Genomic DNA, 14,845 nt, shown 5'->3' with positions numbered 1-14,845 from the left:
GATGAGTGATAGAACCTTAGTATAATATAAGTGTGTCTCTGAGATTTCAGACATAGGTTGAGGGGGTACTTGTGTATTTTCCCTTTATTAAATATAACATTACCTAATAAATTTCTAACTTAACTAAATTGAGACTTAAACTTAATTAATGGTATTGAAATTTGAATCCAAATTTTGTACTCCTTCCATTTCATATAAATTGAATTGTTGAGACATTTCATTTTTTAAATTAACTTAATTGTTCAATTTTCAAGATATTTTAAAAATATTTTTCCAATTTCACCCTTCATTAGTTAGTGTTGAAACTATTTTAATCATAAGTTTGACAATGATTAATAAGGATAAAAATGAAAAGTTATATCGAATTTATGTCTTAATCTTTTTTTCTTAAAAAGTGTGAAACACCTTAATAATTTAATTAATTTGAAATTGAGGGAATAATAATCAAATCTTTTTACTTATCTAATTACAAACATTTATCTATAAATTAATTTCAACACATAGAGTTATTTTTTAGCGCTTTATATTTAACAATTATTTTTTTTCCTGAAAATCACCTCAAATCATTTATTTTTTATTATAAAGTATTTTTGGAAAATATTTTTGTTTGTTGGGAATTGTTTGTTGAATTATGACCAAAAAGTTCCCTATTAATTGATGAAAACAATGCTCCCCTTGTTGTCTTTTTGCCCCTCTCAAGAATCATATGAAGTCTTTAGGAGGGTGAGTGGGGTTGGAGGTATGGTATTATTGTATTATAAATTTGATAAAATTCAGAAAAATGTATAAGTATTTTTTTTAATTTATGTATAAAATATTAAAGATGTATTTGTACTATATTAAAGTTCTATTATCTTTCTGAACTTATTTTATAAATAATTTTCTATTCCTTTTCGGCCTACGTGTACTATCTTGTGGGCCTAGCATGTCTTGATATTTTTCTTCAAGCTAGTGCCACGTAGATAGAAAAGAAGTAGAAAATTATTTATAAAATAAGTTCCGGGGATAATAAGACCTTAGTATAATATAAATGTGTCTCTGAAATTTCGGACATAGATTAAGAGGGTACTTATATATTTTTCCATAAAATTCAGCAACACAAGTTTCGATTTTTATTTTTATCGAAAAACTTAACATACAAGTATAAATATAATGTTATATGTTTCAGAACTCATAAAAATTTTTGATTTTGCTGGACATAAGACGATTGAAATATGAACTTCACATGAAAATAACTATTTTTTTCGTTTTAAAATTGTTGTCATATATTATTTTTGAGAATCAATTTAATTAATTTCTATAGCTTAATTAAATTAATTTGATATTCTACAATTAAAAATTTTCATATTTGAAAAGTATATAAAAAATACAATAAATTCTCATATTAATATAATAAAATATTCATATTTTAAAATTTTAATTAAAAATTATATTATTTAACTCTAAAAAAATTATAACAAATATTTTAAAATGAAAAAAATGTCTTCGAAAAGAAACAAAACTTACAGATCTTCTAAAAGGATGTTGACAAATAAAATCTACATTAAGATCACATCACGTCAAGAAAATAAAAACAAAAAAAAAAGGGTACTAATTTGATAATGGTTTATTATGTCAATGGATCTGTTATTATTTTGAATTTTCAAATTAAATAATTTAGGTTGTGATGAAATGAATGACTATTTTTTAATTCGTCGAATAAAATTTTAAAATATTAGATTGAGTCATTTATTTGTACAGTCAAAAATTTTTTGTAACAATATATTTATATAATATCATTTCACCTTAACAAATTAACAATAAAAAAAATTCTTGTATTATATTTAACCTTTATATTAAGTTTTAGCTACAAGAACAATAATTATTTTTATAACATGCTTCTTCTTTATAAATTACCTTTTTTAGAGTATCTATTTTATTTTTAGAAAAAAAATTGATAATATAATGGTAATAATTAACTATCTTTTCAGAAATAGAATAACTCTGATTCAAAAATAGGGATAAGATCAGGTTAAGTATAATTAGGTCAAGTAATGTTCAATAGTCTTATAGATTCATGTCATGTGTATGGTATAATAATTTATGGTTGAGATTCATTTAAATTATTTATTCATTTAAATAATAAAAATAACAAAAGCGTCAATTGTTTTTATTTTTTAATATTATCAAATAAAACAATTAAGTGTACCCTAATTAATATTTTCAAGAAAAAAATAAGATTGACGAAATTATGTGGACTTCCCGACTTTTTTACCTGTCAAACCTCGTACTTGTTTTGGAGTTTTTATATTATACTGATTTTAAAGAATTCGATATTTTTGAAAAATCTGAATAAATATATTTTGTATAATTATTTGAAAACCTCCCATTAAGTTTTTTGTTTTTTTTTTAAAAAATATTATCATATTCTTTAGTTAAATTATTATTTAGAACTCAATTATATTTTTTAAATTTGATCTGTTCTTGGAGATTACTTCAGAATTTGGAGAAAACATGTATAAAATTACCCATGAACAAGTTTGTCGGGTAAAAAGTCAGAAAAGTTTGCATATTACCGTCAATCTTAATTTTTTTTCTTGAAAATATTAGCTTGGGTACAAATAATTGCTTTATTTGATAGTTTTAAAAAATAAAAAAAGTTAACAACTTTTTTTTAATTATTAATTAATGAGTGCATAATTTAGATGGATCTCAACCATAAATTATTATACAATATACATGGCGTGAATCTACATGATTATTGAACATTACTTGACTTAAGTATACTTAACCGAATCTTTATCTCAAAAATAGTTCTAGAGATCACATATTTTGATATATTAAATTATTTATGATAATTAATTTAAAAAAATATTTCCATCATTAAAAGATTTCTCTTGTTATTAGCTTAGGATTTAACAATTAAATATTATTTATAATTTCATTAAATTTATGTTTTCTATAAAGATGCATGCAAGTATACCGCTATTCATCTATTTTCATTATCGATCGTTAATATAGCTGTTGACCATTGTCAAGTATTATCGTACATGACTTATATCGATTATAAGCTTATCACTATATATATTACAAATCACCACAATCAATCATCAGTATTATTAAGCGTGAGTTACAATTATCATCTTCTATCACCATTATATATAACACTAATTATATATACATATATGAAACTTTTTTTTATAGATTTAATTAATATTAGATATAATTTCTAAATAGAGGCTGGCCTGCATGTCTTAGATTTCATACCATCGTGCACAATAGTAGTAGTAATCATCTTTTATGATTTTTATTTTTTTAATAAATATTTACTAAAAAAACTAATTAATAAAATAAAAAGAAACTTATATTCAACATATCTTATATATTGTCCTCCTCATACTTATGTCAAGCACACATGGAATGATAGAATCAACGTCACAATCAAGCTAGTACCACATAATTAAATTTGAAATTGATGACATAATAATAATAATAATAATAATAATAATAATAATAATAATAATAAGCTTGCAAGTTAAGTCTAATTAAGTTTTCAAGACTTAAATCTTTTGAAGTTTATAAGTTATTAATTATTATTTATTAATATGTTATAATTGATAAGTTATATTTATAACTTGTAGTTTAAATAACTTAAATTTGTAATTTTTAAAAATTAAATAAATAAGGATAAAACAATTATACAAATTATAAAATATAAATTATAATTTATAAATATATAATATAAATTAGTTAATTAATATTAATTAATTGGAACCGAACCGGACCCGAAATAAACCGGTAGTGGTGTACCTCGGTTCATTTCGTGTACCGGTTCGTGCCGTTCCGTAGGCAATCGAATCAGGAAGAACCAGAGCGGTACTGAAACGGTACCGGTACATCCCGTTCCGTTGCCCAGTCTTAATCTCACCCTCCTTTAGCTGGGTGAGTCTTCGCTTTTTGAATCATCTTCTGCCCAATGCAATACTCCTCGTTTTTTTATTTTCATTGAATTTATCTTGTCCACAGATCGACCCCACGGTAGCAAGAAAAGGTGATCTTGTGCGAGATATGCTTAGTCAGATAATCATAAAATTTAATCAAAATCTATTATTAATTGAAACAAAAAATGTTGCTACATATTTTGTTAAAAGTATAATATGAAGTTAATTTTGTTCTTAACTATCTATATTGTTTGGCCCCTTCAGAATTATTATCATACTCATATTAAATTTTCTAAGATGTATTATTTTTTAAAGTATTTAATTCATATTTATTAGAAAAAAATGTCTGAAATATATCTAAACTTTGATTAAAAAATTATGTAATAATACCAAATTTTGGAAAGGATTTTTTACCCATTGCACTATTTAGTGTATTTTAATGGTATATATGTGCCTAAATGAACATTATAAATATTCATAATTATAAATAATTGTATATTCATGTAAGTATATATAAACATTTAAAATACATTATTAAATAGTGCAAGAGATAAAAAATCTATTATAAAATTTAATATCGTAACAATTATTTCAACGAAATATTTTTCAAACTTTTTCTTTATTTATTACTAATATTTTAAAAAAGTAAGAACAATATAACGTAGAGCCAAACTTTAATATAAACATTCAAAGATGTCTCTATCTATCACTTTTTCTAGAGAAGATGGTGTATATAATGTCCAAATACTTAAAGACAGATTAGAAAATACAAAATTTTAAAATACAACAAAATGACTAACTAATTAATATTCAGTAAAAACAAAAGTGTTGTGTTCAACATTCATCAGCTTTGTTGCTATATACTAACTATTTATGAATTTATTTAAGTTATAACAGGTGTAGTTTTAACTTGAAGTAATGGCTACCTAATTATAGAATTGGAGTTAGATAAAATCGAGGGATTCTCATTTTTTTAATAAAAAATTATATTAATTATATATGATAAAAATTACATAGTACATATTAAATTTTCATAGGCTTCTTCAAATACTTATTTATTCATATTTTGAATTTTTTTAATACTAGTTCCTATCTAGTTATTACTTTTATATATAAGGTGAAAACTACCATTCTAATTTGTTTTTTTTTAAAAAAAAAAACATGTCTTTCTCGTTATAAGAATTCTTTAAGTCTAACTTGTGACGTGATATTTTTAAGATCACAATATTAATTTTAATATTTTCTACATCTGTACATATCAGTAGTTTAAGATCACAAAATTAATTTTTTTTTAATTTTTTAAACTTTATATCAAATCAAAACGCACAAACAAATTAAAACATACCTTTTACGCCTATATGAGTTTATCTGTAATTACTTTAAAATGATTCAATTACCGTCAATGCATAATTAACTTAAATTTATAATCATAGTATTATTTATTGAATTTTACGATTATTGTATGACCAGTAAAAATATATAAAAGTTTATATTACTATTATTATTTAAAGGAAGCAGATCGATCTTGACCATCATCTTTGACTATGTCTCTGACTTGTAAACATAACTAAATTAATTAATTACTTTTCTTCGTTTTTTTATTTGTCATATTTTTATTATAATTAATTCGATCAATATTTAGAAATAATACTTAAAATTCAAATATTTAGAACTTATATTAAAATTACTAGTAATTATCTCTTTTCATATTAATTAAAATTTATATAATTTAATTTAAAATAATATAACAAATAAACGTAAACGAATAGAGTAAAATTAGATTCTTATTTTTAATAATAATGAAGTTGTTGTTGTATATATAGATCGTGACAAACTACTGAAAAAGACGTGAACATGTGTCATATACTTTAATTAATGACAAGAAAAAAAAAGTAATTAAAGAAAAGACATCCTTAATTAATTATGGAACATCCTGTTTAATGAAAGAAGTTTTCTATGTTTTATTTATTTGTGTAATTTTGATTTGCTATAAAACATAAGAAAGTGGATTAAGATTTTGAAAATTATAATTGTAAACCAAAGATTTGTAAAATACATTAAAAAAAAAAAGTATAAATACAAGGACCATAGTCATAAGCATGTGAAAAATTAAAACGAAAGAGTCGTCAAAAATCAGAAGAAAAAAAAGAAGAAGAAAAGAGACAAAAAAAAAAAGACAAATCAAAGCGGAAAAAGTATATATAAAACTATTATTATATAAAAATATTTTTTAACGACGATAAAATTACGTTATATATATATATAATAAAAAAATAAAATTTCATAAATAAATCCTCAAAATAATAGAAAATTTTATATTGCAAATAAGGCCATAGTTTAAAAGGTCCAATAACAATACTGATCTGACTTAATTGGGGTCATTCACAAATGATATATACTTTTTTGTCTTTTAATATTTCAGTAATTAAAAAAAAGTTGAGAACATCTCTAACATCGAAGTATAAATAATTTTTTGCGGGATACAAGTTTATATTTTCATGATATAAAATTCTCTAAATTATGCTTTACTACATAACTTTATTGCTATAGTGTTTGTAGCGAGCGAAATAAAATTTCATTTTAAGAATTTGCAAGTTATTTCGTAAAAGACATAACAAGTTATGTTATACTATATAGTCTAATGCCTGTAAAATTTATATTGAGCGAGACAAAAATTCAGCTTCAGATTCCACAAATTATGTCACATAAACATAGCTTATTCCTAAAGAACTTTATACGGAGCAAGACAAAGAATTTATAAACAATAGGAGGAAAATTAAAGTAATTTTTGTTTTCTTATAATCTAATCTAGATTGTAAAATTTCGAATTATTTATATGCATTTAAAATCTATGGACATGCATATGTAATTAGAATGAAATAATAACACATGAACGAAAAAGTAGCGGGAAGAGATAATTATAGTATTGTATGTTGCCTTATCCAAATTAGTGAGAATATGAACGTAGATAGGAGTGTACGGTTGTGGATTAGGGTAGAGCTAAGATTAGAGGAGTTGAGGGTTTTTCAAGCAAACATAGGTTTGGTGATAGTTTGAGGCTCGATTTGATTTCTCCTTGCATACTGGTGGTATTAAATTTTTTGTTATTCTTTGATGTTAGTTATAACTTGATATTTCAGGTGCTTCAATTATCAAATCATTTCGTTCTAAATGTTACGTACGGTTCAGTTATCACATTATTTTGATATTGATTTCTCCATGTATACAGATAGTATTCACTTTTTATTCCGCTGTGATACGCAATACATGCATCAAGTCCTTTTAGAAAGCCACACATTATCATTGCTATTCTGTAAGTTATTTGTTTATTTGATTACTTGTCTCATCCAAATTAAAAAAGAGAAAATTGTATGGAATACAAAATTATTAGATGTTATAGGTATAATCTTTTTATTTGTAATTCGTAGTAAATATTTTATGATTTTTTGCCATCTTATTTGTATATCAAAATATTGATATACAAATAGATTGAAATATACAAATTCATGACCATTTGTATATCGAAATATCTATTTGTAAATTGAAATATATAAAAAGATCGAAATATACAAATGCAGGACCCATTTTGTATATCAAAATATACAAATAGATCGAAATACACAAATGCAGGATCCATTTGTATACTAAAATACACAAATAGATCGAAATATACAAATGCAGGACCCATTTGTATACCGAAATATACAAATACACCCAGTTCCATATTTTTTATGTATATATATATACCGAAATATAGAGATTAATAGCCGTCACAAACATAAAGTTCAATTATACAACTATAATATACAAATATAATTTTTCTGCTTGCTAAACCTAAAATTTACATATCAAACTCATTTTTCTTAATCCATCTAAAAGAATATAAATTTTTAATTAGAAATAAATTGGCTTTAAAAATCTTTTTTACCTTTAATAAAATAATTTCACCACACAAATATTAGATCACAATTTTCAAAGTTTTTTTAAATATTTTTTATTGCAAGACAAATAAGGAAACAGTATATTACGACATCGTTTAGCTCCTTTTCAAAAACCCTGTCCAAAACCCTCTCCAAATTCTTTGGAAGATCCATCATATTTGCAGTTGAAGCTTTGGGTGCACTTATGGGTTGAAGAAGAAGAAGAAAAACGAAGTGGGGTTTCTTCGTTTTCATGGAAGACCCTAAAAAGATTGCTTCTTTGAATATGAGTCAATTAATTGGAGGAAAAGTTTGTGAAGAATTTACACCTGGTTATTATGGTGTTTGTGCCATTGGAGGGATGCTTAGTGCTGGAACTACTCATGTTGTTATTACCCCTCTTGATGTACTCAAAGTTAATATGCAGGTATACTTATCATCTCTTTTTTATAAATCTAGTGAGTTAGTTATAAGAGTTCGAAAAGGTCAAATCTTTGATGATTCCGTCATCTATGATTGAGTTTTATTATTTTCTGGTTAAACAATGTCCTTTTAGTTGCTTTGGAACAATTAGAAGATTTTCTAGAAGAAAAACTGAAGTGGGGTTTAGTGATTCTTAAACATGATTAGCAGTAGCTTAATAGTCAAATCTTTGATGATTCCGTCATCTATGATTGGGTTTTATTATTTTCTGGTTAAAGAATGTCCTTTTAGTTGCTTTGGAACAATTAGAAGATTTTCTAGAAGAAAAACTGAAGTGGGGTTTAGTGATTCTTAAATATGATTAGCAGTAGCTTAAAGGTCAAATCTTTGATGATTCCGTCATCTATGATTTAGTTGTGAAAACTTTTGGATAGGTGTTCTATATCTGAACTGAATTCTTTCTGGTTAATCAATCTCATTTAGTTGCTCTTGAACTATTAGGAGATTCTCTATGTTTTTCTGTAGAACAAAAAAAAGAGTGATGCATTAAACATGAGTAGTAGTAGCTGAATTTGGAGGAATATATGGGAAGAATTCATTTTACCTTTTTCAAATTTGTCTCTAACTCACCAGATTGGTATCAAGGGGTATTAGTTGTTATTAGAAGAATGGTGATAAATGTACCTACATATTAACTTTGAAACATCAAGAGGGGTGATAACAAGATGAGTAATCTCAGCACTAAGCATTCCTCCATTTGCATAAACCACATAATACTCAGGCGTGCTTTGATGATTCCGTCATCTATGATTGAGTTACGAATACTTCTGGATAGATATTCTATATTTGAACTGAATTCTTTTTGGTTAAAGAATCTATTTTTAGTTGTTATGATACTATTACGAGATTCTCTAAAGAGGAAATATAAGGTTCTTCTACTGGTGATTTTCAATGTTTAACCCAACTTTATTTGGATTTTATCAACGGGTCTTACATAAATAAAACTGATGTTACAGACTTGGGAACTTGTAGTAATGGGAGAAAGCTTGTACATGTGCGGGGTTGATCAAGACTGTAATCTTTTGGGGATAATGTTTTCCTATTAATTGATTGATTAAGATTATGCTACATAGTTTTTAAGATTTTCTTTGGCGTCTTTATTGCTAGATTTGCATCAATAAATAATGTTTCCCTCTCCCGGGATTTGGGGTGTATTTCTTCTTAAGGCTGAGAAAATAATTTTGGGTTGTCATTTGGCCAGAATGAGTCAGAAGTAAATGTACTGCTGCATTTCTGATTCCTTATACACAAAATGCTAAGACAAGAGTTGGCTAACATCGCAGAATGATAGATTTTTAAATTGTCTAAATATTAGAAAGTTAAATTATTCAGCATTTTGAATGATGCTTCAATAGAGTGGAATGGATGTAAAGCATTATTAAGCTGACCGAACTAATTTGGAATTTTGATGCATAGTTGATTAATTGATATATGTACACATCAATCCCCTTTCGGTTGGTATAGTTGCTCAATCATTTATGGACTTAATTCTGAATTACTGTTTGTAATTTGTAGGTGCACCCTATCAAGTATAGTAGCATTTCCACATGTTTTACGACTTTGTTGAGAGAACAAGGTCCCTCGGCATTTTGGCGAGGATGGGCTGGGAAGTTTTTTGGCTATGGTGTTCAGGGTGCTTGTAGATTTGGTCTGTATGAATACTTTAAGAAAGTATACTCAAATGTACTGGTGGATCAGAACAAGAGTTTGATATTTTTCGCCAGCAGCGCATCAGCTGAAGTAATTGCTAATGTCGCTCTCTGTCCATTTGAGGCCATTAAAGTTCGTGTGCAAGCTCAGCCTCATTTTGCGAAAGGCCTTTCTGATGGCTTTCCAAGAATATATGCATCAGAAGGCCTCCATGGGTATGAGTCCAACTGTTGCACTTCTTTTCTCCTTTGGTCTAACGTTTCTTCATATTGACTATCTCTACAACTCCTTTTTCTGATTTCAGGTTTTACAGGGGACTTATTCCGCTACTGGGTCGTAATATACCATGTATTTCTCAGTCTTTGACACTCTATTCAGTTGATGTAAATTTGTATATATCTTCTGAGATTTTGTACATATATATATGTGATACCTATGAAACATTTGTGGGCACTCTTTTCTTTTGAGGTGTAGATAAATAATTAAAATTATTATTCAGAGTTCTTCATATTAGTAGTTGTAGACTTTTAGTATTGCCCCTGTAGTCTCTTGTCTTTCAATTTCTATTACTATCTGTTGTTCCTTGTACCGCGATTATCGTATTGCTTTGATGTAGTTTCTGTTCTGTTTCTTGTACTTCCGTTACATCTTGTTTGGGACTGCTTTGAGTCGTCTTTCTTTGAGCCAAGGGTCTATCGGAAACAACCTCTCTACTTCTGAGGTAAGGTTAAGGTTTGCGTACACTCTATCCTCCTCATATCCCACTTTGTGAGACTACACTGGGTATGCTGTAGTTATTATTCAGAATTTCGTGGCCACTTAGAACTGTTTTTGTAATGTCTGAGGCAGCATTATTGGCTTTACTTGAAATCTAGCTGAAATGCGTTGCAATGGTAATACTAGTATTATTTGTGCTATAGATCAAATATTACTCTACCATCTGTTATTTCTAATCTTGGTCTAGTTGAATGGTGTATTTGTAGAAGCAATTGATGACTATTAGCTGATATGTTGTTCGGACTCTCCAAAAATATTGCTGCACCTGCTGAAAATTTTGAAGAGTCCCGACCAACATAGATTAGATGTACTGCTATATTATAAATGCTTTAGGGGTTTTCAGTCGAAAGGTATCGATAAAATTAATGTTGGTAATTGTTTTTCCCGTTGCAGTCTCAATAGTTATGTTCTCAACCTTTGAGCATACAGTGAATTTTCTTTATAAAAAGTTAATCCAGAAAAGGAGGGAAGACTGTTCAAGAACTCAGCAGCTCAGTGTAACTTGTTTAGCTGGATATGCCGCTGGATCTGTTGGTAGTATTATCTCTAACCCCGCTGACAACATTGTTGCTTCTCTTAACAACAAGAAGACTAGTAGCCTAAAGCAGGTAAAATCTCTTATTGTTTTCCCACACCCTAAAATCAATAAAATAATATAAACACAAAATTGAAAAACAAGAAGTACTGACAAAAAGAACAAGAAATGTCTACTACAATGATTCTCATGTTTGCTTCATTTCTAATTTTACCCTGTTTACCTTTTCAGGCTGTGAAGAAAATTGGGTTTCTTAATTTGTTTACGAGAAGTCTTCCTATTAGGATAATGCTTGTTGGACCAGTTGTGACTTTGCAGTGGTTGTTCTACGACTCCATTAAAATATTAAGTGGATTGTAAGTTCTGTTCCATGCTCATATAGCTAATTGGTACATGATGTGATTCAGTTTCAACTTTCACTTTTCTATTGTTGCATGTTTTGCATGAATATTGGCATACGATTTCTTGTTATTTGGACATGCATCTGCCAATTGGAAGTCATGAGAGTTATTAGTTACACATAGCTATTAACAATGTGAATTGCTTTTCTTGCTTCTCATGAATTGGATAGATTATAGGATTTTTGACCAATTATAAGACATAGAAGAGCCACAGTAACTCGAGAAATGATAACAATTGCTCTCACCAGGCATATGTGCACACTCAAGCACGCATAATTGACATTCATGTTGAGCTTTATCTAAACAACTTAGTGTTCGTGCAAGTGGAATATAAGCAAAAAGAAACAGGAAAACTCAACAAAAGATTATAGTTTTCATGATCAGGAGCCCCGGATACCTTCAGCATGTGATTTTGTATGCTGGATACTTTTTTTTTGAAGTAATAAATTTCACTAGAGAAGGGCAAAGGCTTGCCCGTATACAATAAGTATTATATGTTGGATACTTAGTGGGCTATCAACACAGCAAGAGGGGGTTTGGCTGCTTTCAGGGAGGTCGCATTGGCTGCCTAGATATTCTAAAAAAAGGGCAATAGCCAAATTTTGTCCAAGTCTGATTTTAAAGGTAGTTTCTCTATCTAAATTAATTAGTTCAAGTACATGAGAGCAGTAGCCAAATACATTGTCCAAGTACTGGTTTTAGCCTCAATTTGCTTGTGATTGAGGCGTAGTAGTAGTGTAGCCTAGTGGTGAATGAGGGGGGAACTATGAGGTCTTATGTTTAAACCCGGCAAAAAAAGCACTAGGTGATTTCTTCCCATCTGGTATAGCCTTGGTTGGCAGAGTTATCCAATACATGTGCTTGTGGTAGATACAGTCTAACCTCTCTATAAGCCGTCGTTTGTCCAGATATTGTTTGGTTGTTTACCAAAATATTTTTTTAGAGAGCATATAATATAACATAACATAAAAAAGAGAGTTAAGGTCAGTACTCCATCACTTTGACAAGGGGCAACTGTAACTAATACCACTACCCTCCTTCAAATTCATTACTATTATAGTTCTAAGATAACACGTTCTGTGTTAAGCCCTTGAGTAGCTAATCACGAAAATTTTGTTTGGAAGAGTTATTATTCCGTGGAGGAATTCTTCTGTGATGGGAGATACAGAAGAATTCTGGCCTGAAAGTTCCAGGGAGACTCCATGTTTTTATTTCGCTTCAGGATGACTTGGTGACTTTTGGGTGAAGTGTTAAGGTGGATGTGCTACTCCATCCATTACTTTAAGGTATTAGGTTGTATTATCAGATTCTTTCATATATATCCGAGTCAACTTTTGGTAAGCTCATTCTTACACTTGTATTATATGAAAGTTGCCGCGTAAGCGCCAAAATCAAGTAACGTTGCAGGAAGGTATTGAGTTACATGGTTGTCCTACGTGAGTTGTGTAAGAGCTTTGGGAGGGGTTTATAAAAGTTTTGAGCTATTCCACCCATTACCTTAATATTTTGGGTTGGATTCTCGCAAAGTCAAAGCAGACATTCATAGTAAGCAAATCCACTAGAGGGAATACATTATCTAGGTTGACTCTCATAGTAAGAAAATCCACTAGGATATTTGTTTCGCTGCTTCTTCTGAATTTTCCTGTCACCTGCATTCTCTATTTCATTATAACAAGTAAGATAATGTCCAATTCTTTGTGTAATACATGTTAAGCTATTATCAATGTATCGTCGATTTGGATGACTGTCCGAGATTGTCCTTGAATCAATAGAACAAAATCGATTTGCTTTGCCTTTCATATTGTTTTAAATGCTTGGCTTGATGTGTGAAATGTATATTTTGTAGGCCAACCAGTGGACATGTAATCAAAGATATAGAGGAAGATGAAAAGGCTCAAAGTCATTCAAGATGAATATAATGAGCACGAGAATACTCGTGCACCTAGTTTAGCAAATAGGGTGAACTAGCGATCCTCTTAACTGTTTTCCGGAAATGCTTGATCAGCAAATAAATCGATGTACAGGCCATTTTTTATCAGCAAATAGCTCAATTTGCTGACTGGCTCTATAGTGGGACAGATTTCTTTTAAGCTGCCTGAAGAAGGTGAAATTTTTTTCGTGAGAAGAGAGGTTCTCTCTCTGTCATGCACTTACACAACGGCGCAGGAGTTGTATCTGTGGCCCGGATAGTTACTGAATAATGGTTTTTAGAGGCTCCACTAGCTAGAACCATAGTTACTCAAAATGTTTGTGTACTGTTTTTGAGTACATGTCAGTTTACGGTATCGATCTGGAAAATTTTGACTTCTCAGTTTATGGTGGCGGAGCCAGAATTTTGATAATAAGCGTGATGAACTCATCTGATTTATATGATTTCAAAGCTGCTCAGGTGAGCACCTTATTGTTGATTTTTGTTTTCTTATTTGAATCCATTTTGTGAAGATATTGCATAAAGGCATTTTTGCTATAGCATCTTCTCCTTTGATTTCTGTTACTCTCTGTTGTTTCTTATCTCTCGATTTTTGTTTTCTTTCCGTTGCTATATCTGTTGTTTCTTGTACTTCTGTTACTTCTTTCTCGAGATTATTTTGGAGTTGTTTTTCCATGAGGGTCTACCAAAACAACCTCTCTAGCTTTGAGGTAGGGGTAAAATCTGCGTACTCTCTACCTTGTCGTGTGTTGTTGTATTGCATCTCCAAGTTAGGAATTGGACCATATTGACACTAGTTTTTCCAAGAGGTTTCAACTATATATTCTATGGGGCAAATTTTGCAAATAGCCAAATTTTGAGTTAATTGAGAAATAGTTATTGTCTTGGAGTTTCGAATTTCGCTAGTAAAATTTGAAATATCTTGGGAGTTTCTTCGGCATCTTTTGGAACTTTGTGATGATGACTATTTTTCAACACGACTAAAAAGTGGCTAGTAAACGTTATTTTTTTTTTGCGTCTTCCAAAATATGAGTCAAAATTGACATCATTACTAAAGGTTATAAGTAATAATGATGACAGTATTGCTGAGCACTTATGTCTACAACCCTACAATTGGGGAAACAACAAGAAAGATTATGCCATAGGTGAAGTAGTCCAAGAAGTTGCATCGTGAGTTATTATCATGTGACTGAATAATAAAAAATTATGAGTTCGAGTTGTGAGAAAAA

At 28.9% G+C, this 14,845-nt stretch overlaps 1 protein-coding gene across 1 annotated transcript; it reads left to right on the top strand.

Moving 5' to 3' along the window:
- The first annotated feature begins 7,963 nt into the window (after positions 1 to 7,963).
- Positions 7,964 to 14,158, top strand: LOC107012969 (mitochondrial phosphate carrier protein 1, mitochondrial). Its single transcript, XM_015212947.2, has 6 exons — positions 7,964 to 8,267; positions 9,839 to 10,188; positions 10,278 to 10,321; positions 11,144 to 11,358; positions 11,517 to 11,641; positions 13,533 to 14,158. The coding sequence occupies exons 1-6, from the start codon at positions 8,094 to 8,096 to the stop codon at positions 13,597 to 13,599; spliced, it is 975 nt and encodes a 324-aa protein (XP_015068433.1). The 5' UTR covers positions 7,964 to 8,093; the 3' UTR covers positions 13,600 to 14,158.
- The last annotated feature ends 687 nt before the right edge of the window (positions 14,159 to 14,845 follow it).

The sequence above is a fragment of the Solanum pennellii genome, chromosome 3 (assembly GCF_001406875.1).
Source record: "Solanum pennellii chromosome 3, SPENNV200".
Taxonomy (NCBI): Eukaryota; Viridiplantae; Streptophyta; class Magnoliopsida; order Solanales; family Solanaceae; genus Solanum; species Solanum pennellii.
The sequence above is the reverse complement of the archived record's forward strand: the minus strand, read 5'-3'. Positions and strand labels throughout refer to the sequence as shown.

Coding starts and splice junctions, on each gene's coding strand:
- LOC107012969 (XM_015212947.2), top strand. CDS start 8,094: ATGGAAGACCCTAAAAAGATTGCTTCTTTGAATATGAGTCAATTAATT. Junction 8,268..9,838: donor TACTCAAAGTTAATATGCAG/GTATACTTATCA, acceptor TGTAATTTGTAG/GTGCACCCTATCAAGTATAG. Junction 10,322..11,143: donor ACTGGGTCGTAATATACCAT/GTATTTCTCAGT, acceptor TTCCCGTTGCAG/TCTCAATAGTTATGTTCTCA.